Raw genomic sequence first — 23,370 nt, 5'->3', positions numbered from 1 at the left:
TCTCTCAGACTGTCACAAAAAGTAGATGTAAATGAGGGTAGTGAAGTGTGCCTTGGACACACGCATGTAATCTCTTAGCCGAGGACAAACAAGCCTTTTGCTTTACCTTCTGCACTTTTTTGAGCTGATAATAAATAAAACAAGAAAGCTACAAACTAAGGAGACGGGGTGATCCCCAAATACTGTAATATCCCTCCCCCCCCCCAAAAAAAAATGTGACTGACTAATTATACAGCAAAAAATAAAAATTGTCTCTCCTTTGACCACATTTTCCCATATCTTGTCGTACTTTGAGATGCAGATTCTATTTCATATACACCAAAATATATAGTAGGGAACATCGTATTTATCCGGAATGAGCTTTGCATTGTGTTACCAGTAATCTTGACACAATGTGTTGGCGCGCAGATTCTAGTTTGGGGGACAATATTAATGTTACCTTGTTTTGAGTTGCTGCGTTGTCAGAAAACCCTGTCGGGCGCAGATGCCTTCTAACATCACATGTACAGAATTCTCCACACATCAAGTCTAAGACCTCAAATTAAGCCTATGTTTGCAGCCGCCAACCTGCTGGTGTGTGGAAGTAAACATTTCTGTGAGGGTGTGGCGGTCATTAGTACAGCAGGAAGAGTGGGACTGTGGCACACAAATCTGAGGACATTGGCCCTACTGCACCCTAGTTATTGATGTTTTCATTTACTTTACTTATTTAATAATTAATATTTTTTTAACAAAAAAACTTCAAAGAAATACATGCATTTAATAAACAAAGGTAATCAAAAAAATGTTTTACCGTGAACTATTCCTAACTTCCCAGTTAGCAAGTGAATGAAACGACCCACCATCTGATGACCTCATTAGAATGTTCGACATTATCTTTACAATTAAAAAAGATCAAAACCTGAACCTTGAAACAATTATAGATTGACACTACTAAGGAAGTGCAGTCTGATAAATAATTACTAAGCTGAAGCATGCACAGGTCAAGCTTCTTGGCCTATTGCTTTCAAGGTTAATTTGCTCCAGTTCGTACAACAATTTCTTTCTACACACTCCTTTTGTACTTACTAAGTCTTACAAATACAGCAGTAATACCAAGCAGCAGTAAATACGCTACTACACAATATCAGTGCTTCCTATAAAATGCATGAGGAATAACTCACAGTAACGTGTTCTCTCTATTATCAATATCATCAATCCTCTCCCTTGAGGTAACCAGTAACGTGGTTACCACAAAGCACAGTTGTAATTCTGCTACAGTCACCACGAAAGATAACATTGTATGGTAGCCCAATTACTGTACACTTTTACCACTCTGTTGATCTACTGCTGCCCTGTAGAGGAGGGGTTAGTAGTTAGCTTCGCTCTTTCACTGGTGGAGAATGATTGTGTCTTCCCTTTGGCTCCTAATTGCACTAGCCCTTTATATCATCATTTTAGGATTCAGTTTCGCTTTCTCTCTTGCCAATCAGGAGGATAAAAGTGTGTGCACTCAAATCCCAGGTTTCTTCCAGATATATTGTGCAGCTGAAAAGGTTCAGTGTGCGCTGTGCAGAATTCTGCTCACCACTTGCAGTTTGGCTTTTCTGTGAGGCTGGCCAAACTTTTCATCCTCCTGACGCTGACAAAAGAGTAGTGTTGAGCTGGGTATCGCAAACAACGGCTATACCAGTGCCGCTAGCCCCCAAGTATGAGAGCTGTATGTATACCAAAAATATACCAAAATAAATGAATGTATTAAAATCTATCTACGATATTTACTGGCAAACATACAAAGCTCAATGTGTTGGTAACATTTCTTTCTAATATGGTACAATTCTTTATATATAAACTATCAATACATATTATGATCGACATTAAACACTATGTATGCTTAAAATGTGAATTTCTACAGTGGCTCCATATACACAGAAAAATCAAAAGAAATATGCAAAGAAGTTATCCATCAATGCCTCTCTCCTGTAGCTCTCCTTTGCTCATGACAGTGAGAACCCATACTTATCATAATCCCTCGATCCCCATAGTAAATGTAATGCCCTCAAATCAAGCTTCCAGGTAAGCACCCAAGAAATGAATCGGTCATTCGAAACACTCTCCCAAGAGAAGACATTTGAACATTTGGTTATCTAAAACTGTAATCATCATACGGATAGCATAAAATAATAGCAAATAAAATATCCCAAAACAGATATAAAACAGATGATCGAATCTTATATTAGGTCTGAGTGGAACAGCAGTAAAGCCACTCCCGGTTAGAATCGCTGACAGCAAGACGCCTGAACTTCTTCGGAGTAAAAATATTGGGTTGCACGTACACGTGCACAACCGGGGTTGATCATTTGCTGAAGTTATCCTCTACACGTAATAGTGACGATTGAGAGGATTCCCGTCTTTGACTTGTACTGGCGTCAGGACCTACACTCTCCAACTATTAGATCGCACTTGAATTTGGATATACTACTATGTTACCCTGAATTTTGGATTTACTGCTGTTCCCCCCAGACCTAATATACCCTTACCAGGTTGGAATTATCACCGGCTTTGGGATTCCACTGATCTTGAACTCAGCCACAGAGCCCTGAAGAGTCGTAGAACACTGTTTCTCTGATGAAACACGTGTCTGCTGGCTGTGTGTTGTGCTTGATGACCAATTAAAGAAAGAAGACAAAGACTTCATCGTTGGATTATTTGCTTTTGCTTTTGAACAATATGCACATTGTGTTTTGCTATATTGTAGGAAAGCGCAGGTCCGGTGCTATTGGTACTTGTGTGTGGGTTCTCCTGCACAGATTAAGGGGTTTTGAGGGTCTCCGCTTCCCTGTCAGCACCATATCAAATTTGTGTCCAATCTAATATCTTACGTAAATACTAGCTGAGTGCCACCACTTCCTGTCTACTAAAACCCTGTTCACTGTAGCCAGATGATCGAATCTTCTCGTCATGCCCAATTCAAATCTTCCTAACACTTTTCTTGATAGCTGATTCTTATCTGCAGTAGCCATTCCCTAGTTACTACTGGTGTAATACTATAGAAAGTCTGTTTTTCCATAATGAAATTGGTAACTCTCTGATATTTTCTCTACAGATAACTGATGAGGATTCGACAGTACTTTGAACACAGGAGGAGCCCTTTAATTTGTTTTGCAAAATTGAAGGATTTTAAACAGTGTGTGCTTTGCATATGATGTTACTGTATATAGGGGTACTTAACTGAAAACTGTACATTATGCCTTACTTTGTGAATAAACACTTCTCAGGGTTTAATATCTCAACTTTGATATGTGTAAACTGTCCTTCGGAAGGGGGGCGGAGAATTGAGAGAGAAAAACAAATATGACTATGGATACCTCTTGTAAAGATGTAATTGAGACTCCTCACTTGCATGGTCTAGCAAGGGATGTGACTTTAAATCTCTACTCAGTGCTCAACAAAAATGTGCATTTAGCTGTTAACCGAAGAATAGCACTGTTAATAGAGGTGAGTAATGCTCTTAGGGACATAAATATGTTATTCCCCATTGTAAATCCTCTCCTTAGTGAATTCCTTCACTGCACTGTTTTTCCCCCGGACCTTGAAACAATCTGATTTCAATTAAAAAACAAAGTGAAGGTATCCTAATTAACTTTTGGTACCGGTGCATCAAATGGTCAGGGTGCCATGATGGTAGAGACATTTCCAGGTAGTTTAATTCCACCAGCTTTTGGCACAGTAGCAGAATATGCCAGATTTTTTCCTTTTTCGGAAATTCCTCCCCATTCAATCATAGTTAGAGAATGTGGTCAAACAATACAGAATTGTGATGCCTTATCTCCCAATGAAAGTTTGTGTTGCTTGTCTAATTTATATGCGTCAGGTTACTTGGATTCGACACCGCACCATGATGACAGCAAGCATTTCCATCAGTCTTTTGGAAATGCATTACTTTATATTGCACGACTGTGTATCTGCAATACTGTATATGATGTATGTAGTTTTTTTTATATAAATTCTATTGTATACTGCTTTCTTTCGATGTATTAAAATACGTTTGGTTTGTACCTGGTTTAATTGCTTCCTAAAATTCAAGACGTGAATGCACAAGCAAACACAAGTATGCTATGATCAGTGCTTAATTTGTGAAAGGATAAGTGCCGGTGCCCAAAGCTATGCTCTGCAGCCCGCTGCGGGCAAGAGTACACTGAATACCCAGGCTGCATAATCTGAATCCACAGCCTGCCTCTTTAATCAACTGCCAGACAATACGAACCCTTTTATCTCACTCTTGCAGGTTCCTACTTTCTCCCTTTGTGATGGTTTTTCCATCTTTCATTTTCTTTCCCCTGTGTGCATTTTTCCCTATCTTACTCCTGCGAAATGTCAGATGAGGAAAATTAAGTGCCCAAAAATAGGTGCCGGTAAGTTTTACCAGCAACAATTAAGCACTGGAAATTGTATTTAACCCTAATTGCTACACAGAATTTAGTAAACATGTAAACATACACATAATTGACCCAAAATATTTCCTATGCAATTTTCAAAGCAACACACGCTGATTCTGGCTTCATTAGGGCATTTACTTAAAGGATTAGTCCTCAGTATCGGACACATGCACCCATTCAGAGGCTCATGGACTCACTCACCCACTCACAGGCCCACTCAGAGACTCACAACTTCTCACAGACACACTCAGGCATTCGCGCACCCACTCAGAGACTAATGCACCAATTCACAAATGCACTGAGACACTCATGCCCTCATTCGTAGACTGACACAGACATTCATGGAGTCACTCGCAAACCCATTCAGCCACTCTCACACCTACTCACAGACCCATGAGACACTCATGGATCCACTCACTCATGCACCCCCTCACAGACCCAATCAGGCACTTACACACCCCGTAAGTCACTTATGCAGCCACTCCCAGACCATAAAGACACACACATCCACTCTGTTGAGATACTCACACACTCCCTCACTCAGCCACTGAGACACTCATGCACTTACTCACAGACTTTCTCTAAAAGATTACAGATTTTAGTTATGGGGTACAAAATTAAAAACCTTAGAAATTCACTTAAAAAACAAAGGTTAAAGAGACGTTATAGTTAGAAAACGATTCAAAAAGGGGGGGTGGTGATGGACAGAGTATCTGAATTAAGCAGAACACTCCTACCCAGTCAAAAGATCAGGGCTTGATCCATCACCGTTCTGCTTAATTCAGATAGTCTGTCCATCACCACCCCCCTTTTTGAATCATTTTGGCCACCACAAGTGTGGAAGGGTATGCTCAGATGTGAGTCCCTTGCTCACTGCACCATCAGTATTCAAGCAAGCCGGGCCGAAGACGGCTGTAATGCCAGAAACCAGTCCCCGGAAGCTTGTTTCCTTTCCAGTAAAGAATTGGCTTGGTAGTTTGGTCTGCCCTGTTCCCATGATGCACTGGGCCAGGGACAGACTAATTTCCATGTAGCCAGGTTCTGAACTGGGATGGTGCAGTGAGCTAAAAAACGGTGATGGATCAAGCCCTGATCTTTTGACTGGGTAGGAGTTCTCTGCTTAATTCAGATACTCTGTCCATCACCACCACCCTTTTTGAATCGTTTTGGCCACCAGAAGTGTGGAAGGGTATGCTCAGATGTGAGTCCCTTGCTCACTGCACCATCAGGATTCAAGCAAGCCGGGCCGAAGACGGCTGTAATGCCAGAAACCGGTCCCCGGAAGCTTGTTTCCTTTCCAGTAAACAATTGGCTTGGTAGTTTGGTCTGCCCTGTTCCCATGATGCACTGGGCCAGGGACAGACTAATTTGCATGTAGCCAGGTTCTGAACTGGGATGGTGCAGTGAGCTAAAAAACGGTGATGGATCAAGCCCTGATCTTTTGACTGGGTAGGAGTGTTCTGCTTAATTCAGATACTCTGTCCATCACCACCCCCCTTTTTGAATCGTTTTGGCCACCACAAGTGTGGAAGGGTATGCTCAGATGTGAGTCCCTTGCTCACTGCACCATCAGGATTCAAGCAAGCCGGGCCGAAGACGGCTGCAATGCCAGAAACCGGTCCCCGGAAGCTTGTTTCCTTTCCAGTAAAGAATTGGCTTGGTAGTTTGGTCTGCCCTGTTCCCATGATGCACTGGGCCAGGGACAGACTAATTTGCATGTAGCCAGGTTCTGAACTGGGATGGTGCAGTGAGCTAAAAAACGGTGATGGATCAAGCCCTGATCTTTTGACTGGGTAGGAGTGTTCTGCTTAATTCAGATACTCTGTCCATCACCACCCCCCCTTTTTGAATCGTTTTCTAACTACTACTACTACTTTTCTGAATAGTTAGAAAACAACATTAAAAAAAGCCTTAGAAATTCACAGAGAAAAAGGTTACCGGGACTTTATAGTTGGGAAATAGAATTTTTTTTATACTTGGAAAATTCACTGAAAAAAACAAAGGTTACACACACGTTATAGTTAGGCTCAGATTTTACTCATACAAAACCAGTGAAATTCAGCAGTTATAGTTAGCTGGGCTAACTATACCTTATGCCCCCACAATGCACCACTTTTGATCTCACATATTGCATCACTCATAACATTCTCAGTGACATCACTCATGACATCTCAACTTACATTTTTGCAAATCACAAAATTCTGGAGGGTCTTTACAAGAAGCCACACTCTGATTTAAGATTTGCTTATTTGCTTTGACTTTGCAGCACAAAGCTATGAGGAGGATTGTGTATCGTATGCACTCTTTCAAAACATGCGGCTCCTCTCCCATATAAGGTGTTTGGTATGACACTGACTACATAATCACAAATGTTATATCATATTCAGAAGAATGTTATTCTATTAAGGACATAGAGGCGGAGATAACCTTGCCCGTTTGTGTACCTATGTGCAATTTACCTTCCCAGTTCATTGGATCAGAGGGAGAGTGTGTTATATATTTTTTTGCGTTTGTCTGGAAGTGCATTTATTATGAATCTGTGGTAATTTCATTATGTGTTTACATATTTAGCAAATTTACTGTTGCAAGATAGTCAAGTGTTGCAGATTGTTTAGAATACACTTTAAAATTGTATATGCATTTTACTAATATGGTCGGCACCCTTACAACAGTCAAGTATTGCGATGATCATCACACCCGACCTCAAAACTCTTCCTTCATAGCATCAAACCTAAGACAACACACTTCCATCCACACAGTGTAGCATGCTACCCATATAGGCAAGCACTTCAGCGTCTGCGTAGTATAATGTAGAATGGTGTGTGTAATAAATAATAGTCTTTCATGTTCCTAGATTTTATATTGGTGGGTTGGGAAATTGGGGCAGTCAAGGAGCCAATCTGGGTCCAGATGGAGTGTGCTGTGGACCAGAGGTTGTTCTAAGATAAAGTAAGCACTACTTCTTTAGATAAGTGCAAAACGCATTTCTTTAGAACTTGAGGGCAAGCTTAGAAACCCATGTTGCTAAATATTTCCTGTGATTTTAGTTTGATGCCTTCTGTGGATCATCAGTGATGGTTTACAAAATCATGGATTGTCAGTTTTGGTCATCACTGTGTTTGCTGGTGAAACATTTCATGTGTGTTTACCTGCTTATTTCTCGTCACACTTGGATTGTTCTTGTCGCTTCTTTGAGAGCTGCCTTGTCCATTGCTCTTTATAGTCTCGCAAATGCAGGAGCTCTCTGTATTGTTCAGAGTTTTCAGCCATGCATTTTGGAAACTGCTTGCAGGTTTGTGATATTGGAATGGTCTCTTTCTTGAGTTGCACTGTGGTGATGACCGTGCCCAGCACTGTCATCACGCCAGATCACGCCATGTGACCCTTATGTACCGCCATCTTCAAATAACTGTTTCCTGCATTCTACATGAGCGAGTGTTTGTGTTATTTAACTTAAGCAACATGTTCGCATGTTATGATTGTTCACTTAGTGGTCAAGTGGTGATCCAGTAAAAAAAGAATGTTTCCTACTGCCACTAGTTTACTATGTCAACCACTGCTCCACTCAATGTGAATCTCAGCATACCAAAGGAGCTTCTGTCAGTGCCTGGTGAACCCTCTGTTAAATGAGTAAAATGGAAAGAATATTTCCTTAACTATATCACAACCCTTGGGGATAACGTCAGTGCATTATCTGCTGAAAGGAAAAAAAGAACTTTAATACAATGCATGGGCTTTGAAGAACTCCACATTTATAACCAGTAAGAGAAAGTGGAGAGGAATTCCGGTGACAAAGTTTTCAAGAATGCCATTTTAGACTTAGATGAGCAATTTTTTCCCCTTCTGTTTGTCTTGCTGTGATGAGACATACTTTTGTCCAACGGAAGCATGAGAAGTGAAACAACTGAAGACTATATAGACCAGCCCTCCAACCATTGCATTGGCTCCCTATTGAGAAACTCATAACATCCAAGGCCCTATACATTGCTCACAAGCTCAAATAGTCAGCCAGACCTCGTGTTTTGCAACATCTTATCACATCATACAAAGCCCCAGGAGCAATGAGATCGAACAATCTCTCTGTGCTGGCAGTGCCCAAAATCAAGAGAGCAAGAGGAGGTGGTCAGTAATTTGGATACCTCATTGACAAACTTTGGAATTCCCTTCCTGAACACCTTAGGTCCAACAAAAATCTCCTAAATTCAGGAAACAACTAAAACCCCATCCCTTCATACGCTTCAGCTTATCCTACATAGTATGTTACCACTTCCTGTTAGCGCCAGGAAGCCCGTTCTTGGCTATCTGCTGCGCTTTAGAAAATCAATTAACATAACATGACATTTGGTAACTTATACGACAAACTAATTTGCGATCAAATTTTTATGTATGCAACAAATAAAGGCATTCAAGAAAGGTTATAGGTGGGGGAGATTTCAATTTGAATGCTATAATGGCTTTAGTCAAGAAATCAGAACCCTCTGAGTATTGCACAAAAGCTACTTTGTCTTAAGAGCAAAAAGAAAGTTCTAGTTCTGTGGATATATTTTCTGATGGAAAAATCATGACACAAAAAACGTTTGGCAGGGAGATGATCAAAGAAGGGAATGATGCCCAAAAATGCATCACATTCAACCATGGAACCATTTTAACCATAGTGTGTTATCATTGTGGAAGCAGTTCGCACTCTCTTAAATATGACAGATGTCTAGCCAAATGTTTAGAGTGTGGCATTGTTGGTCAATCTGTGAGAGTACGTAAAAGAAATCTATGAAAAAAAGTAATGTAGCATGTGTTTCATAAAGCAAAACCTGGCTTTTGGCCAGATGATACCTTGGAACATGTCAATTTAAAGCATGACTTTAAAAAAAGAGTTGTGTTAAACATCAAGGGTAGTGAAAGTAACAAAACACTGTGCAAGCATTGTTACTTGGGGTTTCTTTACAGGTGGCTGCACACTCTAGCTCACATTATACTATTTTTGCACAAGCTGTCAGAGAGAATATATTGTACCAGTTTGCCATTTATTTGGAAGCTCCTGATAATAATCCAGATAGTTATACTGGTGACAAAACTGAAATGTTTGGTTTTAGACAACCAATATTCAAATTCAAGAACAGACGTGCCATGTGTAAGCTATATATACACCTAAGGAGTTTTGGGGTTGAAGGATTAAAGAGCCTCGGATATTATCTTAGATCCTAACAGTCCAGAACTCTTCTAGTTGTGTGTGATGGTGGAATACCAGAGATTGAGTTTTAAAGAACAACCCACTGTTTTTAGTGGGGAAAATTGGTAAATCAATAACTTTTCCTCACTAAATCAGACTTAGCTGTGCCTGAAATATACAAAATGTGCAGTATTCCTTTTATTTTTAGGGATGAATTAAAAAGGGACCTGGAGAAATTACAACAAGCTCATATTATTGAGCCCATTGAGTCGTCTGAGTGGATTTCTCCTTTTGTAGTAGCCGGACGTGCAAATAGAAAAGTCTGCTTGAGTGTTGATTAAAGATGTTCGAATGACATCAATTTCCCTTACCTAGAATTGATGAGATGCTTTCTATCATCAGAAATGTCAAGTGGTTTTCCAACTTAGGTTTCTCATCGGCATATCACCAACTATCTCTAACCCCCTATGGTAGACATCTCACTCTATTGTGTACACCTTTCAGGTGTTTCCAGTTCCGCCATATGCCTTTTGTACTCTAGCGCACTGTTGCAGTGTTTTAAAGGCTTATGACAGGGATTTTTGGGTGATATGCAAGGTGTGGCATTTTTTCAAAATGACATTTTAATAATGGAACATAACAAAAAAGATCATGATGAGGTTTTAAGAAATGTATTCAAAATCCTGAAAAAAGACGGTTGAACGGGAGAAAATATCAAGTGTAAATTTGCTGAAATAAAAGTTTCTCATCTTAGTCATGAGAGAAGTGATTGTTATATTAAACCAAAGGAAGAATTCCTTGAAGCCGTAGTTAAAGCTCCTTCATCTTAATCTATAGATGATCCTAGATCTATTTTGGGTTCGGCAGAGTTTTATTCAAAGTTTGTGGAGAATTCTTTTAGTATAACTCAAGCAAAGCATGTTCTTCTGAAAGGCAAATTTACAAATTTGAGTGGTCTGCGATTGTCAGAAGTCCTTTGTCGAAATTAAGTCTGCAATTAGATAGGCTCCCGCTTTTACAAGGTATTGACCCATTAGCCATTACTACTGTAACCACTGATGCTAGTGGCAAAGGTTTAGTTACTGTACTGAAGTAAAAAAAAAAACATACTTGGCAATGAAGTGATTATTGCATTGGCTTCCTAATCTCTTTCACCCACAGAGGAAAAGTATTCTTATTGAGATGGAAACTTTAGTTTTTATGTGAGCTTTGGAGCATTTCCAAAAGATTTTATGGGATATGAAGTTTGTTCTAAAATCTGAACATAAGCCTTTAACGAAATTGTTGACCACAAAAGGACTATTCAGAGCTTCTGCCTGAATTTCTAGGCTTTCTATGCGTTTGCAGGATTTCATGTATGATACTTAGTACATTCCAAGGGTAAAGATTACTGCTGATTTTTTTTAGCAGAACGTCCCTACCCATTACAGAGGGTGATGTGAGAAAGTAGTTAATAGTTGGAAAAGTGTCAAGGGTGATTTTTTGAGTGATTTGAGGGTGTTTTGGGAAGTGAGTGACAAATTGAGTGTGGATGGACTATTCATTTTCAGGGGTGAAAAGGCTATTCCCCCCACTAATTTTAGAGAAAAATCAATGCTGTTTATAATGAGGGGCATTCACGAATAACTGGTGCTAAGCACAAGGTTTTGGCTTTGTATTGATGGCCCAAGGTTGATTTGGAGACTGGGAGGTTTGTAAGGTGTAAAGTGAGAACGCTGATAAGTCACAAAAAACATCAAATCCACATATGCATTCATTAGGTTGTCCCAAATTGAGATGCCATGATGTAGTATTGGACATTATGGGACCCATTATGTGTCATGATGACTGTAACAAGTACATCATTGTATTATTTGAAATGTTATCAAGATGGATTTAATTGAGTTTAATGCTCAAAGTTGACCCTAAAAATGTGATTAGATTTCTGTATGAGGTATTTTTTAGAGAAGTGTTCCCTGCATCTGTGGTGACTGACAATAGAGTTCAGTTTAAATCTGAGAACATGACACATTGCTTGAAATTTGCTGCTACTGAACAGAAGTTCACTGCAGTTTATTAACCCAGTGGTAATGTTGCTGACAGAGCTAAAAAAAAGTAAATAAAGGTATTGTACAACTTGCCAATATTGGTAAAAAAGAAACTGGAATGTGGAGTTCAAGAGAATACGTTGGGCTTACAGAGTAACCCCTCACAATTCTATTGGCTAGAGTCCATTTGTCTAGAGTGGGCGATTCCGTACCTCAAGGTCAATTCCTGGATTGAGGAAAAGAGGTAGATTGGTGAAATGGAATGTCGAATGTGGAAGAGGTGAGGGATCCCATTTCAGCATCCCAGAATAAGAACAAGATGAATTTTGATGCTAAATTTAGGGGTCAATTAGGATGGCAGATGGACAAAGTCCGTCCGCCATCCTGGCGGAGGACAGGACCGTCCGCCACAGGGGCAGAGGTCCCATGCCTCGAATTAGGGTGCACCCGCCACAGTGGCGGGTGCCTCCCGCATTTTTAACATTGCGGCGGCGGTGCTGAAAGCACCGCCCGCCGCAATGCTAAAAATGCATGTTGTGCATTTCAAAGCACAACATGACAGGCACCGCACGGTGCCTGCCATGTTGTATTTTGAAACGCCAATGTGCACACCCCACCCCCCTTCACCCTGGGGGCCCGCAACGGGCCCCCAAAGCAAACACTGTATACCTTTTTGTGGTGGCATTGCCGCCACGGAAATTGCAAAAACAACAAGTGATGGACTGAATGTGGATCAATGTCACACACTCCCCCAGTCAAAAGATCTGGGCCCAAATCCATCGTTTTTTTGCACTCCACACCACCCTGGGTTAGACAATGGCGATATGCAAATCAGCTCTGACCCTGTTGCCCCATGGGAACAGTCCAGTCCGAACTACAAAAGCCATGTCCTTCCCAGAACGGAATCAAGCATCCGAGGACCGGACCGGTTTCGAGGTAACACCTCTCTTCAGCCCGGCTAGCTTGACTCCAAGTGGTGTGGAGTGCCTGGGACCCACGTCTGGGCATCCCCAGCGCACTTAGGGCGGCAATTGCAAAAACAACAAGTGATGGACTGAATGTGGATCAATGTCACACACTCCCCCAGTCAAAAGATCTGGGCCCAAATCCATCGTTTTTTTGTACTCCACACCACCCTGGGTTAGACAATGGCGATATGCAAATCAGCTCTGACCCTGTTGCCCCATGGGAACAGTCCAGTCCGAACTACAAAAGCCATGTCCTTCCCAGAACGGAATCAAGCATCCGAGGACCGGACCGGTTTCGAGGTAACACCTCTCTTCAGCCCGGCTAGCTTGACTCCAAGTGGTGTGGAGTGCCTGGGACCCACGTCTGGGCATCCCCAGCACACTTAGGGCGGCAATTGCAAAAACAACAAGTGATGGACTGAATGTGGATCAATGTCACACACTCCCCCAGTCAAAAGATCTGGGCCCAAATCCATCGTTTTTTTGCACTCCACACCACCCTGGGTTAGACAATGGCGATATGCAAATCAGCTCTGACCCTGTTGCCCCATGGGAACAGTCCAGTCCGAACTACAAAAGCCATGTCCTTCCCAGAATGGAATCAAGCATCCGAGGACCGGACCTGGCTTTTGTAGTTCGGACTGGACTGTTCCCATGGGGCACAGGGTCAGCGCTGATTTGCATATCGCCATTGTCTAACCCAGGGTGGTGTGGAGTGGAAAAACGATGGATTTGGGCCCAGATCTTTGGACTGGGGTGAATGTGTGACATTGATCCACATTCTGTCCATCACTGTTGTGTTTGCAATTACCGCTCTAAGTGTACTGGGGATGCTCAGACGTGAGTCCCAGGCACTCCACACCACTGGAATCAAGCTAGCCGGGCTGATGAGAGGTGTTACCTCGAAACCGGGCCGGTCCTCGGATGCTTGTTTCCGTTCTGGGAAGGACATGGCTTTTGTAGTTCGGACTGGACTGTTCCCATGGGGCACAGGGTCAGCGCTGATTTGCATATCGCCATTGTCTAACCCAGGGTGGTGTGGAGTGGAAAAACGATGGATTTGGGCCCAGATCTTTGGACTGGGGTGAATGTGTGACATTGATCCACATTCTGTCCATCACTGTTGTGTTTGCAATTACCGCTCTAAGTGTACTGGGGATGCTCAGACGTGAGTCCCAGGCACTCCACACCACTGGAATCAAGCTAGCCGGGCTGATGAGAGGTGTTACCTCGAAACCGGGCCGGTCCTCGGATGCTTGTTTCCGTTCTGGGAAGGACATGGCTTTTGTAGTTCGGACTGGACTGTTCCCATGGGGCACAGGGTCAGCGCTGATTTGCATATCGCCATTGTCTAACCCAGGGTGGTGTGGAGTGGAAAAACGATGGATTTGGGCCCAGATCTTTGGACTGGGGTGAATGTGTGACATTGATCCACATTCTGTCCATCACTGTTGAGTTTGCAATTACCGCTCTAAGTGTACTGGGGATGCTCAGACGTGAGTCCCAGGCACTCCACACCACTGGAATCAAGCTAGCCGGGCTGATGAGAGGTGTTACCTCGAAACCGGGCCGGTCCTCGGATGCTTGTTTCCGTTCTGGGAAGGACATGGCTTTTGTAGTTCGGACTGGACTGTTCCCATGGGGCACAGGGTCAGCGCTGATTTGCATATCGCCATTGTCTAACCCAGGGTGGTGTGGAGTGGAAAAACGATGGATTTGGGCCCAGATCTTTGGACTGGGGTGAATGTGTGACATTGATCCACATTCTGTCCATCACTGTTGTGTTTGCAATTACCGCTCTAAGTGTACTGGGAATGCTCAGACGTGAGTCCCAGGCACTCCACACCACTGGAATCAAGCTAGCCGGGCTGATGAGAGGTGTTACCTCGAAACCGGGCCGGTCCTCGGATGCTTGTTTCCGTTCTGGGAAGGACATGGCTTTTGTAGTTCGGACTGGACTGTTCCCATGGGGCACAGGGTCAGCGCTGATTTGCATATCGCCATTGTCTAACCCAGGGTGGTGTGGAGTGGAAAAACGATGGATTTGGGCCCAGATCTTTGGACTGGGGTGAATGTGTGACATTGATCCACATTCTGTCCATCACTGTTGTGTTTGCAATTGCCACGGAAAGGCATTGCCCACAGCATATCCTAATATGGCTGGCGGTGTCTGATAGACACCGCCACCATATTAGACCTTTTCCGCCGCGGTCGCAAGGCGACCACGGCGGAAAAGCGGCGGACAGTCTTCCCGTCCGCCGCGGCCCCTCCGCCATATTACAATGGAGGGGGGACATTTGCGGACGGGAACGGGTGGCAGACGGATCACCACCGCCTGCATGGTGGTGGCGATCCGTCCGCCATCCTAATCGGTCCCACAGTGTACATGAAATAAAGCTTATAGTGGAACATTGGGTCAAGGTCAAATCTGTCACAAAAGTTGCCAAAGATAAGAAAGCGATCATGGAATTGGGAAAAAAAAATATACAGGAACCCATAAATTATATATATATATTATTTTTATTTATTATTATCTGCAGCAAATGAATTGGCAAAAAGGACATATGTGAAAGTAAATCTGTTCTAGATTACCTAATTGTTCACAAGAGGTAGCATGCTAAAATGTCTTACAGAGCTCAGATATCTGCTTCATGGAACACTGTATGCCCAGCAATTCTGAGGGGATTGTAATACCTCTGTAAGGATAAGACCTGCACTCCTATGAATCTATCGAAATCAGTTATAGGAAACTGTTTTAAACAATGATGGAGCGCCCTGCTATGGGTTGTGCCCACAACCCTGTGAAGTAAACTGCGCTGTCAAGACCTGGAAACATCCAGGTCTGCAAGAAGACCTGGAAACATCCAGGTCTGCAAGGTGCTCTACCGAATGCCCCTAAGGTTTCTGTTTGTGCTATTCAATGTATACTAACTTTATAAATTGAAATAAATACCAGATATCACCAAAATTCAAAGAAACACTCTAAATTAAAAAATGTTGTGTTCATATATTCTGAAAAAGTTTGTTGATTGTTTACTCATGATACTCAAAACATGTTAGAAATAATGATTTCAGCTTTTAACACACAGAATTAATGATAACAAGAAATAATTAAGTTTGTAACAAAAACAACCAAATGCATTTCGGGTTCAACGGAACCCTTCTTCAGGGGTTAGAAATGCAATTATACTTTGAAATGTTTTCTTGTTGACTTTGCGTTCCGAGGTCGGACACTACAATGCAAACGTGTAATCACAAAATTAAACTTTGAATGATACTATGAATAATATGTGGTAGAATTTACACAATTCACTATAAGTAGGATTAGCACATATGAGAAAAGTGAAAAGTGAAGGTAAAAAGAACCCTATTCTGATCCCCGGTGATTTGTGCAGATGAATAAGTTTTAAGTCATACAGGTCCAACCTTTAGTGCATCTACCCACTAACCGTGCACGTCATGATGAAATTAAGCAAATGTGAACCTATGTCAAATAGTTACTTCCGTGTCGGCGTGACTACTGTGAGCAAATTGAGACCACCATGGTGTCAAAAGTGAAATTTACTTCAAACATGAATCTTACCCCGTCAAAGAAGCTGCCACAGTCAGTCGACCCCAAGCCGACTGCAAAATTAAAAATGATATATGCAAAGTCGTTATGGTTTTAATCTAAAGTGCTAGAGCCTGCTAATGAAGCAAACCGACGTTCGCTTACCCTTGACGAGAAAGAGGAATTTCACAGTTGTAATCTGAATTGACTGCCGTTACTAGTGAGTCCCACTGAGATAACAGTCGACTTTGTCGGAAGCGTGTTCTACAGAAAGATTAAATAAAATGAAAAGGAAACAGTTCTCCATAACTACGAAGCCTCTGTTACAGATAATACCAACGCGTGAAACAAGCCTAACAGTGAACGTACCTCGATTCCCGCAACAGTATACACCGTTGCTATCAGCTCCTACACCTCTCGTATTTCCGGAAATAACATCCGGTCTATTGCGTGATCCTGTTTTTGAAGCACGTATTCAAAAAAACTTTATGTGAAAGAGTCTCATGCTCAATGCGAGCATTGCAAAAAAAGCCTCACCGACCGCCCTGTCAAAGACAACAAAACGTGTCCCGTTTTAAATAGCATGTAGTTACCCATCTCTGGGTGGCTGTAATTAAAAAAGGGAAAGCCCGACTCCTGGTGGCTGTGATTAAAAATTTAGGGAGTCTAGTGTGCAATTAGTGCTACGACCATGAAATTAATCGTCCTGTCCCAAAAACCGCTGTGTATGTTAGTATGTATGAAAGAAAAAGATGAGCAGTAGAAATGTGCTAATCCTTTACCAAATTACGTATTAACAGTCTTTCCTCAATGATATACAAATTGGTTACGAGAAAATCCTACAATATATTTACGGGAAACAGAGTAACTCGTATTGATCATTCAAACCCCCTGGATTCATCGTGCCAAGAAATGTTATCCAAAATGTTTCTCTGCGAGAGAGAAGTGTGTGGTGATCTCTGCCTGTGTGAGGTTCTACTTTCTCCAAAACTGTAAACCTGATTTGGGGGATAGTGTGCGACTCCTGTAACCAGTGTGTGGCTAGGCTAGATGACAAATACTTATTGCGTATCGTGCTTTTGTGTTGTATGATTCTTGTTTTGATCTTCCTCGATGTTCTTCCCAAATATACCAATCCGCAGGGACAACGTATGGCATAAATTACTCCTGTGGTATTACAATCTGCATTATGTCTGAGTTTGATATGTTGACCAGTTTTGGGGTGCGCAAAAGTGTTACCTACAATTACATTACTGCATTGGCCACAGTTGTGGCATTTCTTCATACTTCTGTGAGTGCTCTGGCTGGTAGATCGTTTGTTCTTAAGTATCACACGTAAAAAAAATTGGCGAGTATGTGCAAAAATCAGGGTACTTCTGAATAACTGTGCGAAATCCGGTTCATTTGCTATGATGTCCCAACGTTGTCGAATTATCTTTTTTATCATGACTGCCTGTGTAGATTGTTTCATGATAAATACAATACGTTCATTGGTGGATTTCTCTGATTTCTTTAGTAAGCTTGCTCGATCTGATTGTGCTACCTTGTCTACTGCAGTCTCCAGTACTTTGTCCGTATACCCACGTTGTTTGTATTGCTCAAGCTGTGCAATTGGATTGTTCTGACGCAATTCTTTTTATGCGGATTAACTGTGATGTTGGTAAGTGATCTTTTAGTGTTTTAGGATGAGCACTGGTATAGTGCAAAGCGTTATTTACATCTGTTGGTTTGCGAAACACTGTTGTTGAAATCCCTTGAGAGGATTTATGAATTTCAATGTCCAGGAACTGGATGCAATCAGCTTGAATGTTATGTGTAAATTTGATTTCCAGTACAATTTCTTCCAATTTTGTTGTACTCCCCTTTCAAATGATGAGGATATCCTCAATGAATCTTATAAACAGAAGTGTATGATCAGTCCATCTGGAGTCTTTCAGAATGAATTCCTCTTCAAAGCGTGCCATAAAAATATTCGCGTATGCCGGGGCTCCTGGGAAGCCCATCGATGTACCAGTTCTTTGTAGAAAGTGTTCTGTTTTCCAAGAAAAGTAACTATGGTACAGTGAGAAACGTAACAGTTCAAGTAACAGCACGCACAAATTTTGGTCTAAATTTAAGTTTAGCAGTCTCCATTCCATTGCCTCCATCCCCTCCATGTGGGCAATCGATGTATATAATGCTACTACATCTATTGTGCAAAATAATGTTTCTACATCCACCTGGTGACTTAATGCTGCCAATTTCAAAAGACAATCTGTGGTGTCCTTAATGTATGTTGTCCAAGACTGTACTAGTGGTTGCATGTGATGGTCAATAAAGCTTCCAATGGGTTCATGAATTGATCCGCATCCTGCCACGATGGGACGAAACGGGGGGTCAGTGGGATGTTTGTGAATTTTTGGTAGCATGTAAATATGTGGTGTTTGTGGTGTATTGGGTAGTAAATATCTTTTAGTATTCACATTAATGAGTCCATTTGTTTCTGCTCTTATCAAAATCTCTTCTAGAAGTTTACTGAATTCATTTGTTGGATCATGATCAAGTCTGATGTAAGTGTCCGTATCCTGTACGTATTCATTCACTTTTGAGTCGTAAAAGGTGGTGTCCATCATCACGAGGGCACCTCCCTTGTCTGCCGGTTGGAAAGTAATCTCGGTGTCTTGTCTGAGATCATTAAGAATTCTCATTTCTTTTTTAGATAGATTGTTATGTTTGGGTTTGTTGTAAACTATTTTTTCTAAATCCTTTTTAACTAAGGTTTCAAAATTGTCCAATATTTTGTCGGAAATCGGGGATATGAATTTACTCTTAGGTCTGAAGATTTCAGATGGTCGTGTATCCTCTGTGTTGTTTATCGTGGAGAAGAACCACTTTAAACGTAACTTCCTTAGAAACTTAAAAAGGGCTATCTCCGTTTCCAATCCATTTGAAACATAAGTCAGAACAAACAATGTGCCTTTGTTTAGTACGTTCTCCTCTTCTGATGTGAGGGTTCTTTTGGACATGTTTACCACTAGATTACACGTTTGACTATCCGTTGTGGACGTCCGCTTTCGATTGTTTTTTTACGATTAAGTCCCCTTCTGATCCGTTTCTTTCTTTTTTTTTTGTTCCATGGATTTGTCCCGTGGTAGATTCGAAGCGTGGCCTTCTGCTAAAAAAGGTTTATCTCTCCTTGAGGTGCTTTGCTCATGTGAGGTACTTCCTGCCTGGGAGCCATTAGTTGATGCTGGGGCTCTTTGTAATGTTAAGTCCTCATCTTGTACCACACTCTGTGCAGACGAGGTATTCCTCGGATTTTTGGAAAATAATCTTTTTTGTGCGTATGCCTCTGCCCAGGTATAGACTTTGTCCAACTTGTAGTCTATGGTATCTCTTCGAAATTTTCTGATTTTCCGATCGTGTACTTCTTTGGCATGATTGTCAAGCCTTGTCTTTATATCCTCCAGGACTTTACTCCAATCCTCTTCAGGCATATTAGTTGAGAGTTCTTCTTTAAGTTTGTAAATATCCTCCTTCAGGTCATTTAAAATCATGGAAAGTTCTTCTATGATAAGCAATATTAAATCTAGAGAGCACTTGTTTAAGATTGCATACCACTTGGTCATAAACGTTTTGTTGAATTCGAACAACATTGGTTTTATTGCAATTCGCAATCCACGTGGGGGTTCTTTTAACTTTATGGTATTCTATCAACGTGGTCGCATGAAGACGTTGATTAACCTCTCTTCGCATTGTATATTCTAATTGTTTCAGCATTTGAGTGGTAGTGCCCGTCGACATACTGAAAGTCCGAACTTCTTCTATTAATGAATAAATTAAGGTTGAAACAAATGGACTCATTAATGTGAATACTAAAAGATATTTACTACCCAATACACCGCAAACACCACATATTTACATGCTACCAAAAATTCACAAACATCCCACTGACCCCCCGTTTCGTCCCATCGTGGCAGGATGCGGATCGATTCATGAACCCATTGGACGCTTTATTGACCATCACATGCAACCACTAGTACAGTCGTGGACAACATACATTAAGGACACCACAGATTGTCTTTTGAAATTGGCAGCAGTAAGTCACCAGGTGGATGTAGAAACATTATTTTGCACGATAGATGTAGTAGCATTATATATATCGATTGCCCACATGGAGGGAATGGAAGCAATGGAATGGAGACTGCTAAACTCGAATTTAGACCGAGATTTGTGCGTGCTGTTACTTAAACTGTTAAATTTCTCACTGTACCATAGTTACTTTTCTTGGAAAACAGAACACTTTCTACAAAGAACTGGTACATCGATGGGCTTCCCAGGAGCCCCGGTGTACGCGAATACTTTTAAGGTACGCTTTGAAGAGGAATTCATTCTGAAAGACTCCAGATGGATTGATCACATACTTCGGTTTATAAGATTCATTGACGATATCCTCATCATTTGGAAGGGGAGTTAACCAAAATTGGAAGAACTTATACTGGAAATCAACCATAAGAATCCCCGAATCAAATTTACACATAACATTCAAGCTGATTGCATCCAGTTCCTGGACATTGAAATTCATAAATCTTCTCAAGGGATTTCAACAACAGTGTTTCGCAAACCAACAGCTGTAAATAACGCTTTGAACTATACCAGTGCTCATCCTAAAACACTAAAAGATCACTTACCAACATCACAGTTCATCCGCATAAAAAGAATTGTGTCAGAACAATCCAATTGCGACGATTTAATTCAGGCACAGCTTGAGCAATACAAACAACGTGGGTATCCAGACAAAGTACTGGAGACTGCAGTAGACAAGGTAGCACAATCAGATCGAGCAAGCTAAAGAAATCAGAGAAATCCACCAATGAACGTATTGCATTTATCATGAAACAATCTACACAGGTAGTCATGATAAAAAAGATAATTCGACAAAGTTGGGACATAATACAAATGAACCGGATTTCGCACAGTTATTCAGAAGTACCCCGATTTTTGCACATACTCGCCCAAAAAATGTACGTGAGATACTTAAGAACAAACAATCTACCAGCCAGAGCACTCACAGAGGTATGAAGAAATGCCACAACTGTGGCCAATGCAGTAATGTAATTGTAGGTAACACTTTTGCGCACCCCAAAACTGGTCAACATATCAAACTCAGACATAATGCAGATTGCAATACCACAGGAGTAATTTATGCCATACGTTGTCCCTGCGGATTGGTATATTTGGGAAGAACATCGAGGAAGATCAAAACAAGAATCATACAACACAAAATCACGATACGCAATGAGTATTTGTCATCTAGCCTAGCCACACACTGGTTACAGGAGTCACACACTATCCCCCAAATCAGGTTTACAGTTTTGGAGAAAGTAGAACCTCACACAGGCAGAGATCACCACACACTTCTCTCTCGCAGAGAAACATTTTGGATAACATTTCTTGGCACGATAAACCCAGGGGGTTTGAATGATCAATACAAGTTACTCTGTTTCCTGTAAATATGTTGTAGGATTTTCTCATAACCAATTTGAATATGCTTGAGGAAAGACTGTTAATACGTAATTTTGTAAAGGATTAGCACAATTCTACTGCTCATCTTTTTCTTTCATACATACTAACATACACAGCGGTTTTTGGGACAGGACGATTATTTTCATGGTGGTAGCACTAATTGCACACTAGACTCCCTACATTTTTAATCATAGCCATCAGGAGACGGGCTTTCACTTTTTTAATTACAGCCACCCAGAGACGGGTAACTACATGCCATTTAAAACGGGACACGTTTTGTTGTCTTTGACAGGGCGGTCGGTGAGGCTTTTTTTGCAATGTTCGCATTGAGCATGAGACTCTTTCACATAAAGTTTTTTTTAATACGTGCTTCAAAAACGTGATCACGCAATAGACCGGATGTTGTTTCCGGAAATACGAGAGGTGTAGGAGCTGATAGCAACGGTGTACACTCTTGCGGGAACCGAGGTACGTTCACTGTTAGGCTTGTTTCACGCGTTGGTATTATCTGTAACAGAGGCTTCGTAGTTACGGAGAACTGTTTCCTTTTCATTTCATTTCATATTTCTGTAGAACACGCTTCCGACACAGTCGACAGTTATCTCAGTGGCACTCACTAGTAACGGGTGTCAATTCCGATTTCAACTGTGAAATTCCTCTTTCTCGTCAAGGGTAAGCGAATGTCGGTTTGCTTCATTAGCAGGCTCTAGCACTTTAGATTAAAACCATAACGACTTTGGCATATATTATTTTTCATTTTGCAGTCGGCATATGCCCATCTTGGGGTCGACAGACTGTGGCAGCTTCGTTGACGGGGTAAGATTCATGTTTGGAGCCAATTTCCCTTTTGACATCATGGTGGTCTCAGTTTTCTCACAGTAGTCACGCCGACACGGAAGTAACTATTTGACATAGGTTCACATTTGCTTAATTTCATCATGACGTGCACGGTTAGCGGGTATATGCACTAAAGGTTGGACCTGTATGACTTAAAACTTATTCTTCAGCACAAATCACCGGGGATCAGAATAGGGTTCTTTTTACCTTCACTTTTCACTTTTCTCATAGGTGCTAATCCTACTTATAGTGAATTGTGTAAATTCTACCAAATATTATTCATAGTAACATTCAAAGTTTAATTTTGTGATTACACGTTTGCATTGTAGTGTCCGACCTCGGAACGCATAGTCAAGAAGAAAACATTTCAAAGTATAATTGCATTTTTAACCACTCAATAAGGGTTCTGTTGAACCCGAAATGCATTGGGTTGTTTTTGTTACAAACTTAATTATTTCTTGTTATCATTAATTCTGTGTGTTAAAAGCAGAGCACTCACAGAGGTATGAAGAAATGCCACAACTGTGGCCAATGCAGTAATGTAATTGTAGGTAACACTTTTGCGCACCCCAAAACTCGTCAACATATCAAACTCAGACATAATGCAGATTGCAATACCACAGAAGTAATTTATGCCATACTTTGTCCCTGCGGATTGGTATATTTGGGAAGAACATCGAGGAAGATCAAAACAAGAATCATACAACACAAAAGCACGATACGCAATAAGTATTTGTCATCTAGCCTAGCCACACACTGGTTACAGGAGTCGCACACTATCCCCCAAATCAGGTTTACAGTTTTGGAGAAAGTAGAACCTCACACAGGCAGAGATCACCACACACTTCTCTCTCGCAGAGAAACATTTTGGATAACATTTCTTGGCACGATAAACCCA

The 23,370-nt window shown here is 41.4% G+C and overlaps 1 protein-coding gene across 1 annotated transcript in view; it reads left to right on the top strand.

The window, feature by feature from the left end:
• Window positions 1-3,647, top strand: part of LOC144823260 (uncharacterized) — a 277,122-nt gene extending 273,475 nt beyond the window's left edge. The window contains exon 37 of the mRNA XM_078681614.1: window positions 3,086-3,647. Within this exon, the coding sequence (XP_078537740.1) occupies window positions 3,086-3,093 (8 nt within the window). The 3' untranslated portion in view covers window positions 3,094-3,647. The remainder of the gene's footprint in view (window positions 1-3,085) is intronic.
• Window positions 3,648-23,370: the final 19,723 nt, after the last annotated feature.

Source organism: Lissotriton helveticus, chromosome 3_1 (assembly GCF_964261635.1).
Source record: "Lissotriton helveticus chromosome 3_1, aLisHel1.1, whole genome shotgun sequence".
Lineage (NCBI taxonomy): Eukaryota > Metazoa > Chordata > Amphibia > Caudata > Salamandridae > Lissotriton > Lissotriton helveticus.
The sequence above is the reverse complement of the archived record's forward strand: the minus strand, read 5'-3'. Positions and strand labels throughout refer to the sequence as shown.